The sequence below is a fragment of the Papio anubis genome, chromosome 8, assembly GCF_008728515.1.
Source record: "Papio anubis isolate 15944 chromosome 8, Panubis1.0, whole genome shotgun sequence".
NCBI lineage: Eukaryota > Metazoa > Chordata > Mammalia > Primates > Cercopithecidae > Papio > Papio anubis.
In genome coordinates this window covers 20,186,035-20,203,729 of record NC_044983.1, presented here as the reverse complement: position 1 = coordinate 20,203,729, position 17,695 = coordinate 20,186,035, and the positions used below count along the sequence as shown (strand labels likewise).

Here is a 17,695-nt window from a genome sequence, read left to right as displayed (position 1 = left end):
TGGGAGGCTGAGGCAGGAGGATCGCTTGAAGGCAAGAGGATCGCTTGAAGGCAAGAGTTTGAAGCCAGCCTGGGCAACATAGTGAGGCCCTGTCTCTACAGAAAAACAAAAAACAAACAAAAAAACCCAGGCAAGGTGGCGCACACCTGTAAATCCCAGCTACTCAGGAGGCTGACGCAGGAGGATTGCTTGAGCCCAGAAGGTGGAGGCTGCAGTAAGCCATGATCAGGCCACTGCACTCCAGTCTGGGTGAGAGAGCAAGACCCTCTCTCAAAAGAAAAAAGAAAGAGAAAAGAAAGAACATTTAAGCGAAAATCAAAGGAAATGAACAGATAAAATATATCAAGTGTTCTACGGTAGAGATTTCTGATTCTGAGCAAGGAAACACTTGCACGGGCTCCCCTTCTCCTGAGGGCCGAGATAACCTCCAAGGCCCCTTTTCCAGCCCCCTCCCTGCCTCCCTTGGCTGCCCTCTTTCTGGCCCCTGGAAGGTGGTAGGAATCCTTGTACCCTCTGAGGACAAATGCCTCGCAAATGATGGAACCAAACTCTTTTGTTTCAGTTCATTTCTGTCAGTGTCGAAGGGACCCACCGGCCCACATCCAGTCAGCCGGGCAATGACATTTGGCTATTTGCCCCCATTATTTAGCCTAGTAGTTTTCAACCCTGGGAGCACATTAGGGTCACCTGGGTTTTTGTTTTTCTTTCTTTCTTTCTTCTTTCTCAGACAGGGTCTTGCTCTGTCACCCAGGCTGGAGTGGAGTGGTGTGATCCTGGCTCACTGCAGCATTGACCTCCCAGGCTCGAGTGACAAGTGATTCTCCTGCCTCAGCCTCCCAAGTAGCTGGAACCACAGGCGCATGCCACCACACCCAACTAATTTTTAAGTTTTTAGTAGACATGGGGTCTCGCTATATTGCCAAGGCTGGTCTCGAACTCCTGTCCTCAAGTGATCCTCCTGCCTTAGCCTCCCGAAGTACTGGGATTATAGGCATGAGCCACCATGCACAGCCACCTGGAGAGCTTGAACTCTGGGCCCACCCCCAGCAGCAATAATTTAACTGGTGATGGGACACTGGGCATTGGGATTTTAAAAAGCCACCCAGTGATCAACACGAGTTGAGAGCCACCGTCTGGCTCCTTTTCCTCCAAGTTCTCAGCCTGCCCTCCCGCAGTCTCTTGGGGAACCCCCTCAGAGGATCCCCCACCCTTCCACACACATCTAAGGACAAAGGGTTTATTTATTTATGTGTTAACTTTTCTGTTTCCCTGAGAACACACCTGTGAATTATTACTATTATTTTTTTTTAGAGACAGGGTCTTACTCTGTTGCCCAGGCTGGAGCGCAGTGGTGCAGTCAGCTCACTGCAGCCTTGAACTTAAAGACAAGGTTTTAAATACCAGGCCTACTTTACAACTAAAACAGGCATACAACACACAGCATACACACACCCAAGGGAGACTTGCACATAGATGCTCCCACGTGGTCCATTCCCTCACGGCGTCTCCGGGGCGGGCAGGCTCTCGGCTGCAGGTCAGCCCAGCAGAAGTGGCACTGCTCTGCCAAGAGTCTGGCTCCTGGCAGGCTCTGAGGATCAGCAGATCTGCACTGCCAGAGCCTGTCTGTTTACCGCCCACCCCACCTCCCTGCTCCAGTGCTAGAAAAAGAATTTGTCTTCCTTGGGGAGGAAGATGGGCCCGAATTAGCAGTGGAGTCCTGGGCAGAAGGAGGGGAAACTTGGCCAAGAACAGAGCCACCATGTCCACGCAATCACACCATTTATTGCTGTGTTGTCCGGGGAAGACACCATGCAAACGCCAAAGTGCATGGAGGAGAGGGGAGGGTCTCTGACTCCCAGATCCTCGAATATTTTATGAATCTAAGAGTCCAGACGCAGTTCATCCACGGAGATCTGCGCCCTGTCCACACCAACACCCACGTTCGTGCACGCACATGCGCACGGTGCTCTTCAGAGCGGCGAGGTCCTCCCCCGTGGGGAGGAATGCGGGAGAGGCAGAGGTCACTGAGTTTCCTCCTGTTTCGTGTCACCTCTTGGCAACCTGTGTCTGGCTTCTAGAAGTGGCATGGGCAAGAAAAGGAAGCGAAAGAGGCTCTGGCCTGCTCCTCCTTGCCCAGGAGCAAAGCCAGCAACCGTGTAGTCCCGCTGTGAGGTAATGCCTGGCGCCGCCCGTGTATTCCTGCAGGTCAAGACAGATTCGGGCCGGGTGGGGTGGCGGCCCCAGCCACAGAGGGCATGCAGGGAGAACACCACCAGGACTGGCTGCCTGGGCCGCAGCCACTCCCCGCTAGGCTCAGGGGCTTGGAGTCAGGGGGCGTCCTGCCCTCATCTGTCCCCTGAGCTCCCTGGCCACCCAGAAGGGTCTTCTATCAAGAACACTGGGCCCTGAGCAGAAGGGAGGGCAAGGCCTGGCCTCCCCTGGTCTCTGACCTCTCTGCCCAGGTGCTGTGGACCTGCTGAGACGGGTTCAGAAGGCGCCAGAGAGGAGCTAGCTGGACCTGAGCCTGGCTCCCGGGCCCGCTCCCCTCCTGGCTGCAGCTGCACCAAGGTTCTCATTAGCAGCGGCCCCCGCCTGGGTGCGGAACATGCTTTGGGCATTTGCCATGAGGCGGCTGGGCGTTTTGCAACAGTTTCCAGGGGAGCAGAGCGGGAAGAGGGGCTTCCCCAACGATCCTATTCACTGCTCCTCCTCCATGGGCCAAGTGGGCCAAGCCGTGAAGGCAGGGGACAAAATGTCAGGTCTCAGCAGCTCCCATGGTACCTAATGTGACACAGACAAGGCTCCAGGCCCCATCTCCCTGGCCTGGGCTCCCGACCAGTCTCAGAGCCATCAGCTCACTCCCCATCTTGCCCCTGGAGTTGAGTCACAGGTCTTGGCCCTGGCCACAAATGGCCAGTACAGAGGGGGCCAGGCACATAGCACATGAGGGTCTGGGGCCTGGGTGCTCACCTGGCTGTCACCCAAGCTCCTCCAAGAAGGCCCCAAGGACCCTGCTGCCTGGAAAGCCATCTGTTTGGCTCCTTGGCGCCTGGCATGCCCACTCCCTGAAACCCAGTCTGGTGTGGTCAACATGCCGCAGTCTCCTTGAGTGAGCCCGGGAGCAGAAGCCCCATCCCAGGAGGGGAGTGTGGCGGCAGTGCCAGGCAGGAGGCCGCTCTGGGGCAGAGGTGTGGACAGGAGTCTCCCACCGCCCTGCTCCTGGCTCAGACCTGCCCTTCCGGGGCTGGGGAGAGGTTCTGGCGAGGATCATGCGGGGGAAACTTGACGAAGGCAATGGCAGCCAGCTCCTTGCAGAACTCCTCCAGCACCACCACGCCCTGGAGGAGGGTCTGGTGGTCCAGCCTGAGGGGAGATGACACAGGGGGCATGGCTGGGTGGGGGCAGGACTGTGCCCAGCATGACAGCCCAGCATCCATGAGGCTTGACCCTGTGGCTGGCCACCTGTCCTCCAGAGGCACTTTCTACCCTCCCACCCCCAGGCTTCACCTGGCACCCTTGGTACTCACTGCTCCCCAGGAGCCTGGCCCGTCAACTGCTTGCGCACCAGGAGCAGCTTGCCTGGGAATTGGGGTACCCTCTGGATTCTCTGCATCAAGTCCCCGATCACCTAGATTAGGAACCACAGGGGACTCAGATGGGGCCAGCAACACCAGCGGGTCCCCTGGCCCTGCCACACCATGCAGAGCATGGGAGACTGTGCTTTCCCTGGCACTGGCAAGGGTGCCCACCCCTCCAGCCCCCAACCACCTGCCCCGTTCCCCTTCCCTGCTGTTCCCTCCACCCCCACTGGGCACACTCCCTCGGGCCGAGGCATCCTCACCCTCACCAACACGGAGAATAGGCTTCTGCAGCCGGGGGCCAGGCTGATGTAGGGATCCAGGAGGTACTCATGAATATGGGGGTGGGGGAAGAGGGCAAGCCGGGACAGGACTGAGGTCACCTGCAGGTTCAGGCTGTATGGCTGTAGGAACATGGTGGACAGAGCTGAGGGCTGGCAGGGCTGGTGAGTATTTTTGCACTCCTCCAGCAAGATGCCTGGCTAGTGTGAATGTGTGTGGGGGTGGGAGGCTCACGTGATGTGTGTGTGTCATGGATTCCATGGGGCTGAGGGCCAGAACATGTTAGGACGTGTGGAGCAGGGGCGAGACGGGGCTTCCCACCTGGGGAAAGGACAGGGGTGCTGTGCACCAAAGAACCGAAGTGGAGGCAACCCTGTGGCCAGCCCCTGCTCTCAAAGGACCCCAGAGGCACCAGCCTGGAGTTCTGGCCCAGGCCCACTGGCTACCTGATCCAGAATCCGGGACATGCGGTCAAACAGCACTCGGAGGAAGTGGCCCTCGAAGAAAGGTCGCTCAGGCTCATGGGGGTCCAAAGGTGTGGGGGTCAGAGGCCAGCCCCAGGACGCAACGCGGGAGCTGCACTCCTGGAACTAAGACAGGCGGGAGAGTAGAAGCAGCGGGCCCAGGGATTGGGAACCAGCAGACGGGGCCCCACGTAGGAGGGATGGGCTGGGGTCCTTGGGCATGAGAGAGGGGGAACCCAGAGCTTATCACCCAGCTGTTCTGGAGGACAGGAAGTGGGAGCTGGTAGCAGGAGCCACTCACCAGGCCATAAGCATCGTGGACATACGTGTCATAGCCCGTCTCCTCCAGGAAGGCAGAGGTCTTGGCTTCCTCGGGGACCAGGCACAGGAAACTGAGAGACAGGAGCTGGTGTGGAGGCGCTCCCGGCTCACCCTGCTCTCCCCTGCTCGTGGGACCCCTATCTCCCTTCCCAACTGGACCCCAGGGCTGTGGCCAAAGAAGAATACTCAGGCCAGACACAGTGACCAGGTCTGTAATCCCAGCACTATGGGAGGCCAAGGTGGGCGGATCACCTGAGGTCAGGAGTTCGAGACCAGCCTGGCCAACATTGGGAAACCCCGTCTTTACTAAAAATATAAAAATTAGCTGGGTGTGGTAGTGCATGTCTGTAATCCCAGGTACTCGGGAGGCTGAGGCACAGGAATTGCTTGAACCCAGAACCCGGGAGGTGGAGGTTGCAGTGAGCCAAGATTGTGCCAGACTATCTCAAAAAAAAAAAAAGAGAGAGTAAAACTCGAGTGGTTCAGACTGCCTAACTTGTTCCCCACCTGTTGACGATTTCGGTCACTGCTGTTTTGCCATCGTAGCTGGTGGCAGGAGCTAGGCGAGGCTTTGCACGAGGTTGAAAGCTGGAATCCAGGAAGCTGTCGGTAAAGTAGGGGTCTTCCTCCAGATCTCTATGGCCAGGACAGAACAGTGCGGCACCAATGAATGAATGGACAGAGTGAGTGTGCGAGTGTTGAGGGCCGGGCTGGGTCCAGAGGGCGCTGGTTTCACTTACAGTGTGTCCTCATAGCTCTCAGGCTCTGGTGAGCCCCAGGCCACGTAAGGGCGGCCCTCGAGGTTGCGCAGGACCAGGCTGTGGATGATCCCCTCGTGGGGCTTCTGTAGCAGCTCCTCAAACAGCCGGAGTGTGGCGATGCTGATCTGGAGCGGGAAGGCGGTCGGCAGGATAGCCCCTTCCCCACCCAGCTCCCAGGAGTGCCTTGGCATGGCTAACCCAGATAAGAAAAGGCCTGAGGCAGAGTCACCCCCCTTGGCTGGATGCTAAGGTGGCAGGTTTTGGGGGGAGTGGCGGGGGGTGTGGGCCTAGGAATCAAGAAGTCTGGGTGGTCCCTGGTACGTGACTAATTTGACGTGCGATTTCAGGCAAGCCAAATTGCTTCTCTGTGCCTTACTTTCCATGTCTGAGAAATGGGAGTAGCAACCTTGCCTACCTCACGGAGTAGGTGTCAGCCCTCCCGCAAATCAAGTGAGTATAAAAGCACTGTCCAAAATATAAAATACTGTAAAATAAGCTGGGCACAGTGGCTCATGCCTGCATTCCCAGCACTTTAGGAGGCTGAGGTGAGAGGATCGCTTGAGGCCAGGAGTTGGCGACTGCAGTGAGTTAGGATCACACCAGTGCACTCCAGGGCCTGGGGTGACAGAGAAAGACCCTGTCTCTTAAAAAAAAAAAAAATGCATATGATCAGAGAAAACTAGTGTGTGACAAAAGCGGCTCGGCAGTGTTTTGCAGTTCAGCATCTCAAAGGTGGAGTTATGGGAAGAGTGTTCAGGAACTCCCTCTGGCAGGGGTGGTGAGAGGAACAGAGGTGGAAGTCCCCCGCCGTACCTCATCAGAGAGGTGGTCACAGTGCCCGATGAGGTGAGCGTACAGGGCATGGGGGTTGTCCCTGGGGGCTTCAGGCTGCCGGTCTGTGCCCAGGAGGAAAGCCACGGCCTCCCGCAGCAGCGCAGGGGAGTGGAGCTGGCGCAGCATGGCTGTGAGGAGCGCGGTGGAGGTCAGGATGCTCTGCTCGGACCTATGGGAAGAGGGCACCTTAGCCAGGCCCGGGGTGTGCAGACAGCACATGAGTGCGGGTGGCAGAACCCTTCCTGCTTGCCTCGCATCTTTGGCTGGTATGTCTGTGGTCACTTGCCCATCCCTGCTGGGGTCCTGCAGGGAAGGGTAGGAGGCCTTCGTTTAGCCCACGTAGCTCAGAGCCATGTGCACATCACAGGGCAGGCCTGGCAAACATCACCCAATGGGGTCCACAGATGGGATTCTGGTCAAGAAGGTGTCTGGCCTTAGGGACCGGACGAGGCTGGGTGGGGTAGGCGGTTTGCTGTAGACCACAGTCATGCCTGAGGTAACTGGACACTTACACATGCAGGAGCTGGGGCTGCAGGGTCTCCACGAAGAACTTCTCAGCCACGGCCTTCGCCAAGGCGTCTGCAACCACCTGGGTTCCACAGAGCATGTCGTCAACGCATTTTGCGCTCATCACAATTCCCGCTGAGAAATAACCATGTCCTTGCGCAGCGCCTGATGCCACAGGAGGGTTCCCAGCCTGCCTGGGGCCCCGCCTAGCTCCTGGACCCCATGTTTCCATGTCCCTGCTCCACTTAGTCCTCGAGATGGAGATGGTACAGGGAATAGCATGAGAGCCCGGCCCCCGCCCGCCCCTGCTCACCGTGTGTGCCTCTGTGATAAGGTGGTCGCAGTAATCAAACCAGCCCAAGAAGGCAGCCAAGGCCTCCTTCCCAGGGAAGGAAGCCTCATCAGATGGGGCACTGGGTAACCTGAAGAGGGGAGAGAAGTCTCAGAGAGTGGGGGAGGAGCTTCAAGGTCTTCCTCAATGTCTCCCGAAACTGGGCCCTTCCCCTCTCCTGTGGAACCTCTGTGGCTGGGGATCGGTTATCTTGGGGGTTTTATGGACAGAGGCAGCAAAAGCAGTGCTTCCCTGGAGGGCACGAAGGCCCCTGGAGATCAGCTGCAGCCTTGGGGAGATGGTGGCCAGCAGGGGTCCCTAGCAACGTGGAATACCAGGGGAGCTGGCCACTAAAGACAGGCAGGGCTGCCAGCAACTGAAGATGCTGGCCAGCCTTCCCGGGCTGGGCACCCACCTCCAGCTGATGCCCTCTAAGGCAGCAATGTCTGCGGGGTCCAGGAAGACAGGCATGGACCGGTACAGCTGGCAGAGGTGCTGGACAATCGCAGGGCAGCAGGGGCTGCTCTGGACCAGGTAAGTGGCGGCTGCTGGGGAGGCCACGCTCACCAGGAGCAGCAGGTTCTCCTGGGCCTTCAAGGCCACCCGACTCTTCTAGGGGATGAGGACGCAACTTCAGGGACATGCATGTGAGCCCCCAAATCACCTCCTGGCCATCGACCCACCCCTCCCCCGCCCCCACCCTCTCCATCTCTGCTGCCAGCACCTTGCTCTGGCACAGCCCAAGCAGGGAGGTGATCAGGTTGCTCTCTGCAGTCCCACCGTCCAGCTGCTCGGTCTCAGCAGGCATGTGGCTGTTCAAGGCCTGGGCCCCACAGGGCTCCCCGTCCAGCTGGGGCCTGGCAGGAGCATCATCGTGGGAGCAGTCCTTGTCCCTGTGGCTGGCTGTGTCCTTAGGCAGGGCAGTGGGTTCTCCGCATGCTTTCTTCCTACCTACAATCTTTTTACCCTGCAAAGAGGGTGGGATGAGGCCAGGCCTGGTGGGGACCACTTCCCAGGGTCCCCCACTGGGACCGCAGGGTGGGCTGCTGGCAGGGCCTCAGCCTGGAGCTGGAGGGGAAGCTGCCTGCGTGCCTCCTGGGTACCTGCTCTCTGCGTCTGCCTCCTCAGGACGGCCGAGGGGGCTTGCCCTGGGGTTCCAGGCCCTCCCGCTCCTCTTCCCAATGGGAGTGCTCACTTCCAGGATGTAGGCGAGCAGCTCTGGGTCCTGCTGGATCTTGGAGCAGAGGACAGTGGTGAGCTGCACCTCCTCCTTCTCTGTAACAGATCCAGGAGCTGTCCCACCGAGTCGGAGGAGTTTCTGGAAGAGCAGCAGGACAGAAACATTGGGGAGAGGTGTGGCGGGGGAGAGAGCGGGGCCTTACACCCACACACCCCTTGGCTTCTGGGCCCCTCACCTGCACAGGCCTGTGGACGCTGAGGTACTGCAGCAGGGGGTGCTGCACCTGCGCCAGAACCTTGCTGAAGAACTGGAACACTGCTGCCGCGATGCCTGGGGGGAATCCGAGGCTAGGGACAGAGCTTGTCAGGACCCCTGTGGCCCCAGCCTGCTGGATGCCTGCTGGGGGACCTCGGAGGCCAGGACAGAGCCGCCTGTCACCGTGGCGCCCGCCTGCCGCATGCCTGGGGGGGACTGAGGCCAGGGACAGAGCGCCTGTCAGGACCGTGGCCCCCGCCTGCCGCATGCCTGGGGGGACTGAGGCCAGGGACAGAGCACCTGTCAGAAGCTGTGTCCCCTGCCTGCCGCATGTCTTGGGGGGACTGAGGCCAGGGAAGGAGCTCCTGTCAGAGGTGTGTCCCCCACCTGGAATGCTGCACCCCCAGAGAGGCCCAGGCTCAACTCCTCCCTCAATCCTGGCTCAGAGGGCCCCTTCTCACAGGCCTGCTTCCCTCGCCACGTTGTTCGAAACTGGCCTTCCTGGCACTCGCAACCCCTTTTCCTGCATCACTGTGCTCCATAACTGGGTCATTATTGATCCATCACAGGATGGTCCTGCCTCTCCCACTAGGATTCTTGTCGGATTTTCTTTCCTTTTTTTAAGAGACAGCATCTTGCTCTGCCTCCTAGGCAGGAGTGCGGTCGCATGATCACAGTTCACTGCAGCCTCCACCTCCTGGGCTCAAGCAATCCTCCCACCTCAGCCTCCCACGTAGCTGGGGCTACAGGCGTGCACCACCATGCCTTGGCTCTTGTCAGTCTGAATCCCTACTGTGTCCCCAGCATCTAGAGCAGAGCCTGGCATGTGGCAGGCCCATCTTTGTGGAGTGAACTGGGAACAGGGGCGCTGGGATGGTGGAGTGTTCTAAGTGAGACAGCCACAGTGCCTGTCCTGTTTGCTCCTCTCCCCGCAGCTGCCACTTTCAGTGTCAGGACTGGGAGGAGCACAGGCAGAAAGGCCTGGAATCCAGGGAACCCCAGGCTGCCCACCTCAGCCTGGAATCCAGGGAGCCCGGGGCTGCCCACCACAGCCTTGCCCAGCGCGTAGAGGGCCTCCCACCTCGGCCTGGCCCAGCGCGCAGGGGGCCTCCCACCTCGGCCTTGCCCAGTGTGCAGAGAGTCTCCAGGATCTTGTGCTGCAGCAGGTACTCCAGGCAGGGCCCTGCCTCACCCACGGCCACCTGCTGCTGCTCTTCATACACCAGGATGTCCAGCATCTGCTTCAGCCGCCAGGGAATGTCTGTCTTCTTGGCGGGGGTGTTTTCATCTAATTGATGTTTGGGAAACAAGTGTAAGTAGGGTGAAGAGGGGCACCCTGGCTTGAAAACTTCACCATCTCCTGCCAAAGCCCAGAAAGGGGAGGTCCTGTCTGGGAGAGGTGGGGGAAGAGAGCTGCGGGCAACTGGGAAATGGAAGTTGACAGTGGATGCTTCAATATTTAAGAAGACAAAAGTCTTTCCAGGCTCAGGACACAGTCCTCTGAGAACGCATGCGTGCCCAGCACTTTATTGGGGGCAGCAGCATCGGCTTCCTTCAAACCCTGGGATAGGTACAGAGACAGGGACACGTGGTCCTGGGCCCACAGAAGGCTGCTGTCAGCTCTGGGCCTGAGTGAGACGCTGTGGGCTCAGGGCTCTTGTCACGTAACTTAGAAGCTGTAATTCCAGCAGCTGCCTGAGAGAGAACCTCCCGGGGCCTCCCCAGCTGACACTCAGAGAAGGCAAGCCTCTGTTTTTCACAAAGAGGAAAAAAACATCTGCATCACCACCTTCAGGTCTGACCCAGTCCTGCTCTCTGTACCAAGGCCCTGACAGGGAAGCTACTTAGTGGGGCTTTTGCAGTCAGTCTCAGTGTGTCTTTTAAAGAAAGTGCTGGTGCTTCAGGACTGGCCTTGGAGCACCCCCTAGCTTTCCTTTAAGGAACAGGAGCTTGAGTAGGGTGGCCTGCCCCAGGCACTTCCGACCCTTCTAGTCTAGGGACCATTCTGGAAATGAAAGGGCTGGGGGGTGCGGGGAGCCCCAGGTGAATTTAAGCCAGTTCTGATCTGATCTTACTCAGCTGGTGGACCGAGGCTCTCCTTCAAGAGATCGTTCACCTGAAGAGGTGGTTCCGAACTGGGGGTGGGCTTTTCTCCCCCAGGGAACATGAGGCAATGTCTGGAGACATTGCTGGTTGTCCCAGTTCGGGGGTGGGGTGTGCTACTGGCACCTAGTGGGTAGAGGCCAGAATTACTGCTGCACATCCCACACTGCCCAGGACAGCCCCGCGCAGGGAAGGCTCCAGGTCTAATGCCAACTGTGCCAAGATTGAGAAACCTGATCTAGCAGAACCCTCAGAGGGTCCCACAGATTTCTGAATTTCCTGGGCTGGCCCGGGCTGGAAAGAAAGCCTGTAGGAAAGGTGTGGGCTGGAACGAAGCCCCAGTCTGAACTCCAGGAAGGGGAAAGTGAGGGATGCAGGATATGGTTACCTGGCAACAAGTCTGTATCCACCCGTGGCAGCATCGTGACTGCAGAGCAGCCACTCAGATGCCGTCCCCTCAGTGAGCGATCCTGATGGGACCAGGTGACCCAAGGCTTTGGCTGTCTGGGGTGTTAGCTTGGGGAGAGGGACCCAGGCATGTTACCCACCTTGGTTTTTGTTCTCCTCCTACCCCAGATCTCTACAAGGAAAATGCCCCTAAGTTGGCTCAGGGGAAAGGGGAAGTTGTTAAACTCTTTTCTTTTGATCAGTAAACCCTAGGCACATGCTCTTGGGGCCTGAAGGCCTGGAGCTGGAAGCTGGGGGAAGTGCAGCCACCTCTTCCTTGCAGAGTCAGGCCAGTGAGACCCCCAGCGAGGCTACTCCTCCCTCACACAGTGCTTTCCAAAAGGTCAGGGTGGGACCGGCAGCTAAATCATCAGGAGCAGAGTGGCCCAGGGCTCTGGGTCTTCTGTCTGTCCGGTTCTCTGTCTCCATGAACTCGGCTCCAATTCTGCACGAGTGGGCACGTTACCTTTCCCAGGACACCTGCGTGGTGACACTCTGCACACTTCTTCCTCCCCGCTCCCTCCAGGGTCCCCCGGCTGGGGAGGGCCAGGCCGCACCTGTGCTCTCGATGTAGTAGTGCGTGATGCCCTTCCAGTGCTCCACGAAGGCCTGCAGCAGGTCAATGCTGGGCTCGCGCTGCGGAGAGGGCAGAGACACAACCTCGGTGGGGGCCACAAAGGCCAGGGAGCCCCTGCCTTCATGGGAACAGACATTCCATGCCAAGTGTCAGGTTCATGCTAGGCCTCCTCATGAGGAGGCACCCCGCTCCCTGGTTTTCAAAGGGAGGAATAACACATTTTCTCCCGGACACACTGGCACTGTCTCCATATCTAGCCAAGTATCTGCTGACAGCCACTTCTCCCTAGATACCCCTCCCTCCTGGAAATGCTGTTTTCTTGCTATATGTCACAATCCTGTCCTGTGTCCTGGAGGTGCTAAGAATGTTGCTGGGGGAAACAGACACAGATTATTTCAACACAGCATGGTTACACTACAGTAGAGGCACATAGAGGAACGCAGTCCCCCAAAGAAAAGCAAAATGATGCAGATGGAAAATGTGGCAAAGGCCAGGTGCAGTGGCTCAGGCCCATAAGCCCAACCGTGAGGCAAAGGTGGACAGGCGGCTTGAGTCCAGGAGTTTGAGACCAGCCTCGGCAGCATGATGACGCTCTGTCTCTAGAAACAATTTAAAAACTAGCAGGACATGGTGGTGTGTGCCTATAGTCCCAGCTACCTGGGAGGCTGGGCTGGGAGGATCACCTGAGCCCAGGGAGGTCAAGGCTTCAGTGAATTGTGATCGCGCCACTGCACTCCAGCCTAGGTGACGAGGTGAGACCCTATCTCAAAAAAAAAAAAAAAAAAAAGAAAAAAAAGACAAAACTTTCCCATTCCTCTCAATCTGAGAGTCTATGAAAATCTGTTCAAGACCACCACAGGCTCTGTTCATTTTGATGGGTAGGTAACATTAGCATGATATTAACAAAGTGCCTTCCTTCTAACATGCTTTCATCTTGTGTCCAAAGTCTGAGCCTGCACAACCCCAACTCCTTAGCCAGTGCTGCTCTCGTTTCCTCGTCTACCGGCTCCTTCTATCAAGCCTCAGAAAATTCTGGTTCTGCTCTGGGAAAGCCCCTAACCTCCCCCTTTTCCATAAGCTCTCTCCATCTCTGCACCATGGCTGATACTGGCCTTGCACTGAGAACAACCACTTTCCCTGAAAACTTCTCAAAAACAAAACAAACAAAACCATTCCTTCACTTTTCTTGCAGAGTAAATGTTTTCAGGAAAAAAAAGAAAGAATTCTAATCATCCCTCCCCACAGCTGTGCATTTCTGCCTCTAGGTCTTTGCTGGGGCCACTCCTCTGCCCAAGGTGCTCTGTATCCCGATAACTTGTCTGGATCCTGAGAGTCCCCAGTGAGGTTCAGTCCCCAGCAGCTCCACCAAGCCCTCTCCAGTGTCCCTGCCTGCCCACACCTCTCTCTGACCTCACACTTCACTGCACCACAGAGCTGAGTAGCCACTCATGAAATCATTCATTCATTCCAAGCGCCCACTATGTACAAGACACTATGCTGGATGCCACAAGCAACATGAGGATGACTAACACCCAGTCCTCAAGAAACGTGCCATGGGCCGGGCGCGGTGGCTCAAGCCTGTAATCCCAGCACTTTGGGAGGCCGAGATGGGCGGATCACGAGGTCAGGAGATTGAGACCATCCTGGCTAACCCGATGAAACCCCGTCTCTACTTAAAAATACAAAAAACTAGCCGGGGGAGGTGGTGGGCGCCTGTAGTCCCAGCTACTCGGGAGGCTGAGGAAGGAGAATGGCGTAAACCCGGAGCCTGGGCGACAGAGCGAGACCTCAGCCTCAAAAAAAAAAAAAAAAAAAAAATACAAAACTAGCTGGGCTGCAGGTGGTGGCGCCTGTAGTCCCAGCTACTCGGGGAGGCTGAGGAAGGAGAATGGCGTAAAAACCCGGGAGGCGGAGCTTTGCAGTGAGCTAGATCCAGCCACTGCACTCCAGCCTGGGCGACAGAGCCAGACTCCGTCTCAAAAAAAAAAAAAAAAAAAAAAAAAGAAACGTGCCATGGAGAAGACAATATAAAATTGCATTGAATAATGAAGCTACAAGGAAGTAGTGTGAGGCCTCAGGAGAGGTAGAAAGTGGTGACCTCTCAGAAAAAGGGGTAACTTCTAACAGGCTGGAACAGGGAAGGCTTTACCAAGATCACATCTGAACTAAAACTTGAAGAACCGGAAGGAACTCTGCAAAGTGTGTCTGGGGAAGGGGTGCTGGTGAGACTCTGGAGCCTCTATCATTTTTTGCAGGCAGCAGGGAGCAGGTCAATGACAGCTTTTTTTTTTTTTTTTTAAATAAATAAAAGAGAGTCTCACTGTCACCCAGGCTAGAGTGCAGCGGCACCATCTCAGCTCACTGCAACCTCCGCCTCCTGGGTTCAAGTGATTCTCCTGCCTCCCAAGTTGCTGGGATTACAGATGTGCGCCACCACGCCTGGCTGATTTTTGTATTTTTAGTAGAGACAGGGTTTCACCATGTTGGCCAGGCTAGTCTCGAACCCCTGACCTCAAGTGGTCTGCCCGCCTGGGCCTCCCAAAGTGCTGGGATTACAGGCGTGAGCCACCACACCCAGCCACTGGCACCGTCTGAGCAGTGTTTTAGGAAGATTCATCTGGCAGTTGAGCTTGGGAGAGGAGGTAAAGGCAGGAAGAATATGCTTAGAAGGCCACTGCAACACAGGGAGGGATGACATTCAGAGAACTGGAAACTCCCCTCGGTCCACAGGGCATCTTGGCTTCTTTCAAAGCTAGTTGGTAGGGGCTATGACCCTTCTCAAAAGTAGCACCACCCACAGTTATTCCAAATATTCTATCCCTGTGGAGTGATGGCATCTCACCACCTTCCATGTGACAGTGCCTGCCGTGCTGAGCAGTCGTCTCTTCTGCTAGACGATGAGCTCCCTGAGAGCCAGGGTTCTGTGTTTCACAGCTAGCCTGCCCTCGATGGGCTCAGCGCATAGTGAATACCCATGAATATTTACCAAATATCTCAGGAACCTCCTGGAGACATTCTTTCCCCAGTTCCTTGTTTCAGAAAGTCCTTTGGCCCTTCAGCAGCCCTACAATTATCTCATAATTTGTGTGATGGGGTCTCCTTTAGCCTCAAAATTGACTTACAGTCTTTGAAAACCTTGAGCTGGGCTTTAACCAAAAAGAACGCTCCAGTACGACAGGAGACATGGGAGAGGCAGGTTAACCAGCACAGGCCATTAGAGAGCTGGTGACACAGGTGTGTCATCTTTACCTGACTCCATGACCGGCTATGGTAACTCCAAACCAAAGACACTGAACCCAACAATTTCTCTTTAAAGATATTATTAGTGGCCGGACATAGTGGTGGCCCACACCTGTAATCCCAGCTCTCTGGGAGGCTGAGGCAGGTCAATCACTTAAGGTCAGGAGTTTGAGACAAGCCTGGCCAACATGGTGAAACCTGGTCTCTACTGAAAATACAAATGTTAGCTGGGCGTGGTGGCGCAGACCTGTAGTCCAAAAAAAAAAAAAAGAGCTGTAATGATTCCTATCTGTTGGATCAGAAGAGGGTGGGAAGGAGCACTCTTCCTCCTCAATGAGGAGTCAGTTGACTTACTGGGATCACACATTACTTGGTGACCCAAGCTTGGAAAAGACCTAGACTGGAGACCTGGGGGTAGAGCAGAAAAGAGGAATTTGTCTCCCTGTAGGGCCAGCCACACCTCCCAGACATAGCCTACATGTTCAATACTAAAGGGCCCAGAAGATCACTTGGCTAAAAAGATGTCCCTCCACTGCCAAAATCTCCTCCTGCCACTGATGCCTGTACTTCCGTCACTGGAAGCCTTAGAAATTGACTCCTAGCCAGGCGCAGTGGCTCACGCTTGTAATCCCAGTACTTTGGGAGGCTAAGGTGGGTGGATCGCCTGAGACCAGGAGTTCAAGACCAGCCTGGGCAACACGATGAAACCCTGTCTCTACAAAAAATACAAAAATTAGCCTGGCGTGGTGCAGCATGCCTGTAGTCTCAGCTACTCAGGAGGCTGAGGTGGGAGGATTGCTTGAGCCCAGGAGGTGGAGGCTGCAGTGAGCCCGAGATCGAACCACTACACTCCAGCCTGGGCTCAGAAATAAATAAATAATAATAAAAAGAAAAGAAAAAGAAATTCACTCCTCAGGACTGAGGAACTGTCTGGCCTGTCTCACCTCCTGTAAATGGAGTGTTCCTCACAGGTATGAATTAGTTTATCAGATCACTTTTTAAGATGACAGCTGTTTTGACTGGGGATGAGGGAAGGGGAGGAAAAATCATTTTGGAACCCTCTCTACCTGGATGCCCCAAGGCCCTGGACCTGGGTCAACAGCAGGGCTGGGAAGGTGTAGGAAGTCATAGTTTCTGACTTTCTTCCCAAGTTTGCCTAAGGCAAACTTCCTTCAACAGGAGCTCCCATGAGGGTGGGGGAGGAGGTGGTGGGGAGGAAGGAGGGTGAAACCCAAGGCTTTCTCTCCTGAGAAAATCTGATACTCAACTCATCTATTGGGGGAAGATTTACACTTGGAGGCAGAAAAGTATTGTTGACTTTACAGACAGATTCTTGGCAGAGTTACTTTCAACAGCAGGCACCCCCCCCACCCTACCAGGAATACCCCCGCCCTCCGTACACAGCACTACATCTTGCTGAACGAACCCTAGTAGTGGGCTGCTTGCCAGCCTGCAGCCCTAACAAAAAATGGCAAAAACACAAACTCTGACGGCATGTGAAGCATCAATGGACTCTCCTCCCCGCACAGGGCCACTCACGCCCCACCACGGGCGGCCTGTCCCTAACTCAAAGTCAATTTGGCTTGTGAGGGGTGACAGCCACGCTGGAAACATATGCACGCTGCAGAAGGCGGTTTCCCCGGCTGGGCGCCCACCAGCCTGCCCCGGGTCTTTACCCTTCGTGGGGACTTGGACCGGCAGGGCCCGCACTTCCCACGTCCCGGGGTGACGGGAAGGGCGTCCTGCACCCCAACAAGGTCCTGGAGTTGTCTGGGAGATCAGACCGAGGGGAAGGGGCGGCGATTTTTTCAAGCCCAGGCGGGGTGGAGCGGAGGAAGGAGGCAGGCCCACCGGTACTGGGGGAGGCGGTCTAGGGCCCGAGGGGGCAGGAAACACCCCAAGGGGTGACAGGGAGCGTCCCGGCGAAGGCGAGTTCGGGAACTGGGAGACTCCACGGCCAGGACGCACAGACAGGAAGCGACGCGGGAGCAGGCCGGGGAGGTGGGGCGGTCGGGAGGAGTCTGGGAGCGGGACTGGGAAGAGCGAGGGGAAGTGGGGCGCGGCCGGCGAGGAGAGGCCGGGGAAGGGGCGCCGCGGCCCGGGTGTCCCTGCCCGAGGGGGCCCGCGCCCGCCCGCCCTCCCGCCGGCCGCGCCCGGCTCCGCGCCCGCCCGGCCCGGCCTAGGCCCGCGACCCAGGGCGGCCTGGCACTCCCGGCCTCACCGCCCCCACGGCCTCCTGCAGCAGCGCCCCGAGCCGGCTCAGCATGATGGCGCCCGGCCCCCCGGCTCCTGGGCGAAGGCGTCGGCGGCGGCGCTCTAGGCGGAGGAGGCAGCCCCTTGGCCTCGGCGGCCCCGGCGCGGCAAGGGAGGCGGGGCCCGGCGGCTCCGCCCCTTCCCGGCCCGGCTGCGTGGCGCTGGCTAAGCCGGACTGGGGGCGCCAGGTCGGGCCGGGGAAGGGGGTTGGGGACCGCCAGCGGTGGGCCCTGAGAGTTGGCTGGGAGGGGTTTTTTTTTTTTCTTTCTTTCTTTCCTTTCTTTCGAGACAGGGTCTCGCTTGGTTGCCCAGACTGGAGTGTAGTGGCGCGATCTCTGCTTATTGCAGCCTCCAACTCCTGGACTCTTGCGATCCTCCAACCCTGGCCTCCAGAGTAGCTGGGACCACAGGCGCGCCACCACGCCTGGCCAATTGTTGTTGTTGTGTTTTTTTCCTGGGAGGGGAGGTCTCACTATGCTGCCTAGGCTGATCTGAGCTCCTGGCCTCAAGTGACCCTCCTGCCAGTGCCTCCTGAGTAGCTGGGATTAAGGCGGGAGCTAAG

At 57.1% G+C, this 17,695-nt stretch overlaps 1 protein-coding gene across 2 annotated transcripts; it reads right to left on the bottom strand.

The window, feature by feature from the left end:
* Positions 1-1,762: 1,762 nt before the first annotated feature.
* On the bottom strand, positions 1,763-17,243 carry FAM160B2 (family with sequence similarity 160 member B2). 2 transcript variants are annotated; one of them, XM_031669423.1, is made up of 18 exons: positions 17,102-17,243; positions 11,621-11,699; positions 9,629-9,801; positions 8,705-8,729; positions 8,494-8,573; positions 8,274-8,396; positions 7,803-8,045; positions 7,494-7,690; positions 7,061-7,169; positions 6,753-6,829; positions 6,220-6,409; positions 5,386-5,531; positions 5,153-5,281; positions 4,626-4,716; positions 4,307-4,450; positions 3,842-3,982; positions 3,528-3,628; positions 1,763-3,363 (listed from the first exon to the last, which is right to left on the bottom strand). In XM_031669423.1, the coding sequence occupies exons 1-18, from the start codon at positions 17,144-17,146 to the stop codon at positions 3,225-3,227; spliced, it is 2,232 nt and encodes a 743-aa protein (XP_031525283.1). In that variant the 5' UTR covers positions 17,147-17,243; the 3' UTR covers positions 1,763-3,224. The 2 variants fall into 2 exon arrangements, with proteins under 2 accessions (XP_031525283.1, XP_031525284.1); XM_031669424.1 differs by having other exon boundaries at positions 7,494-7,687.
* Between the last annotated feature and the right edge of the window lie 452 nt (positions 17,244-17,695).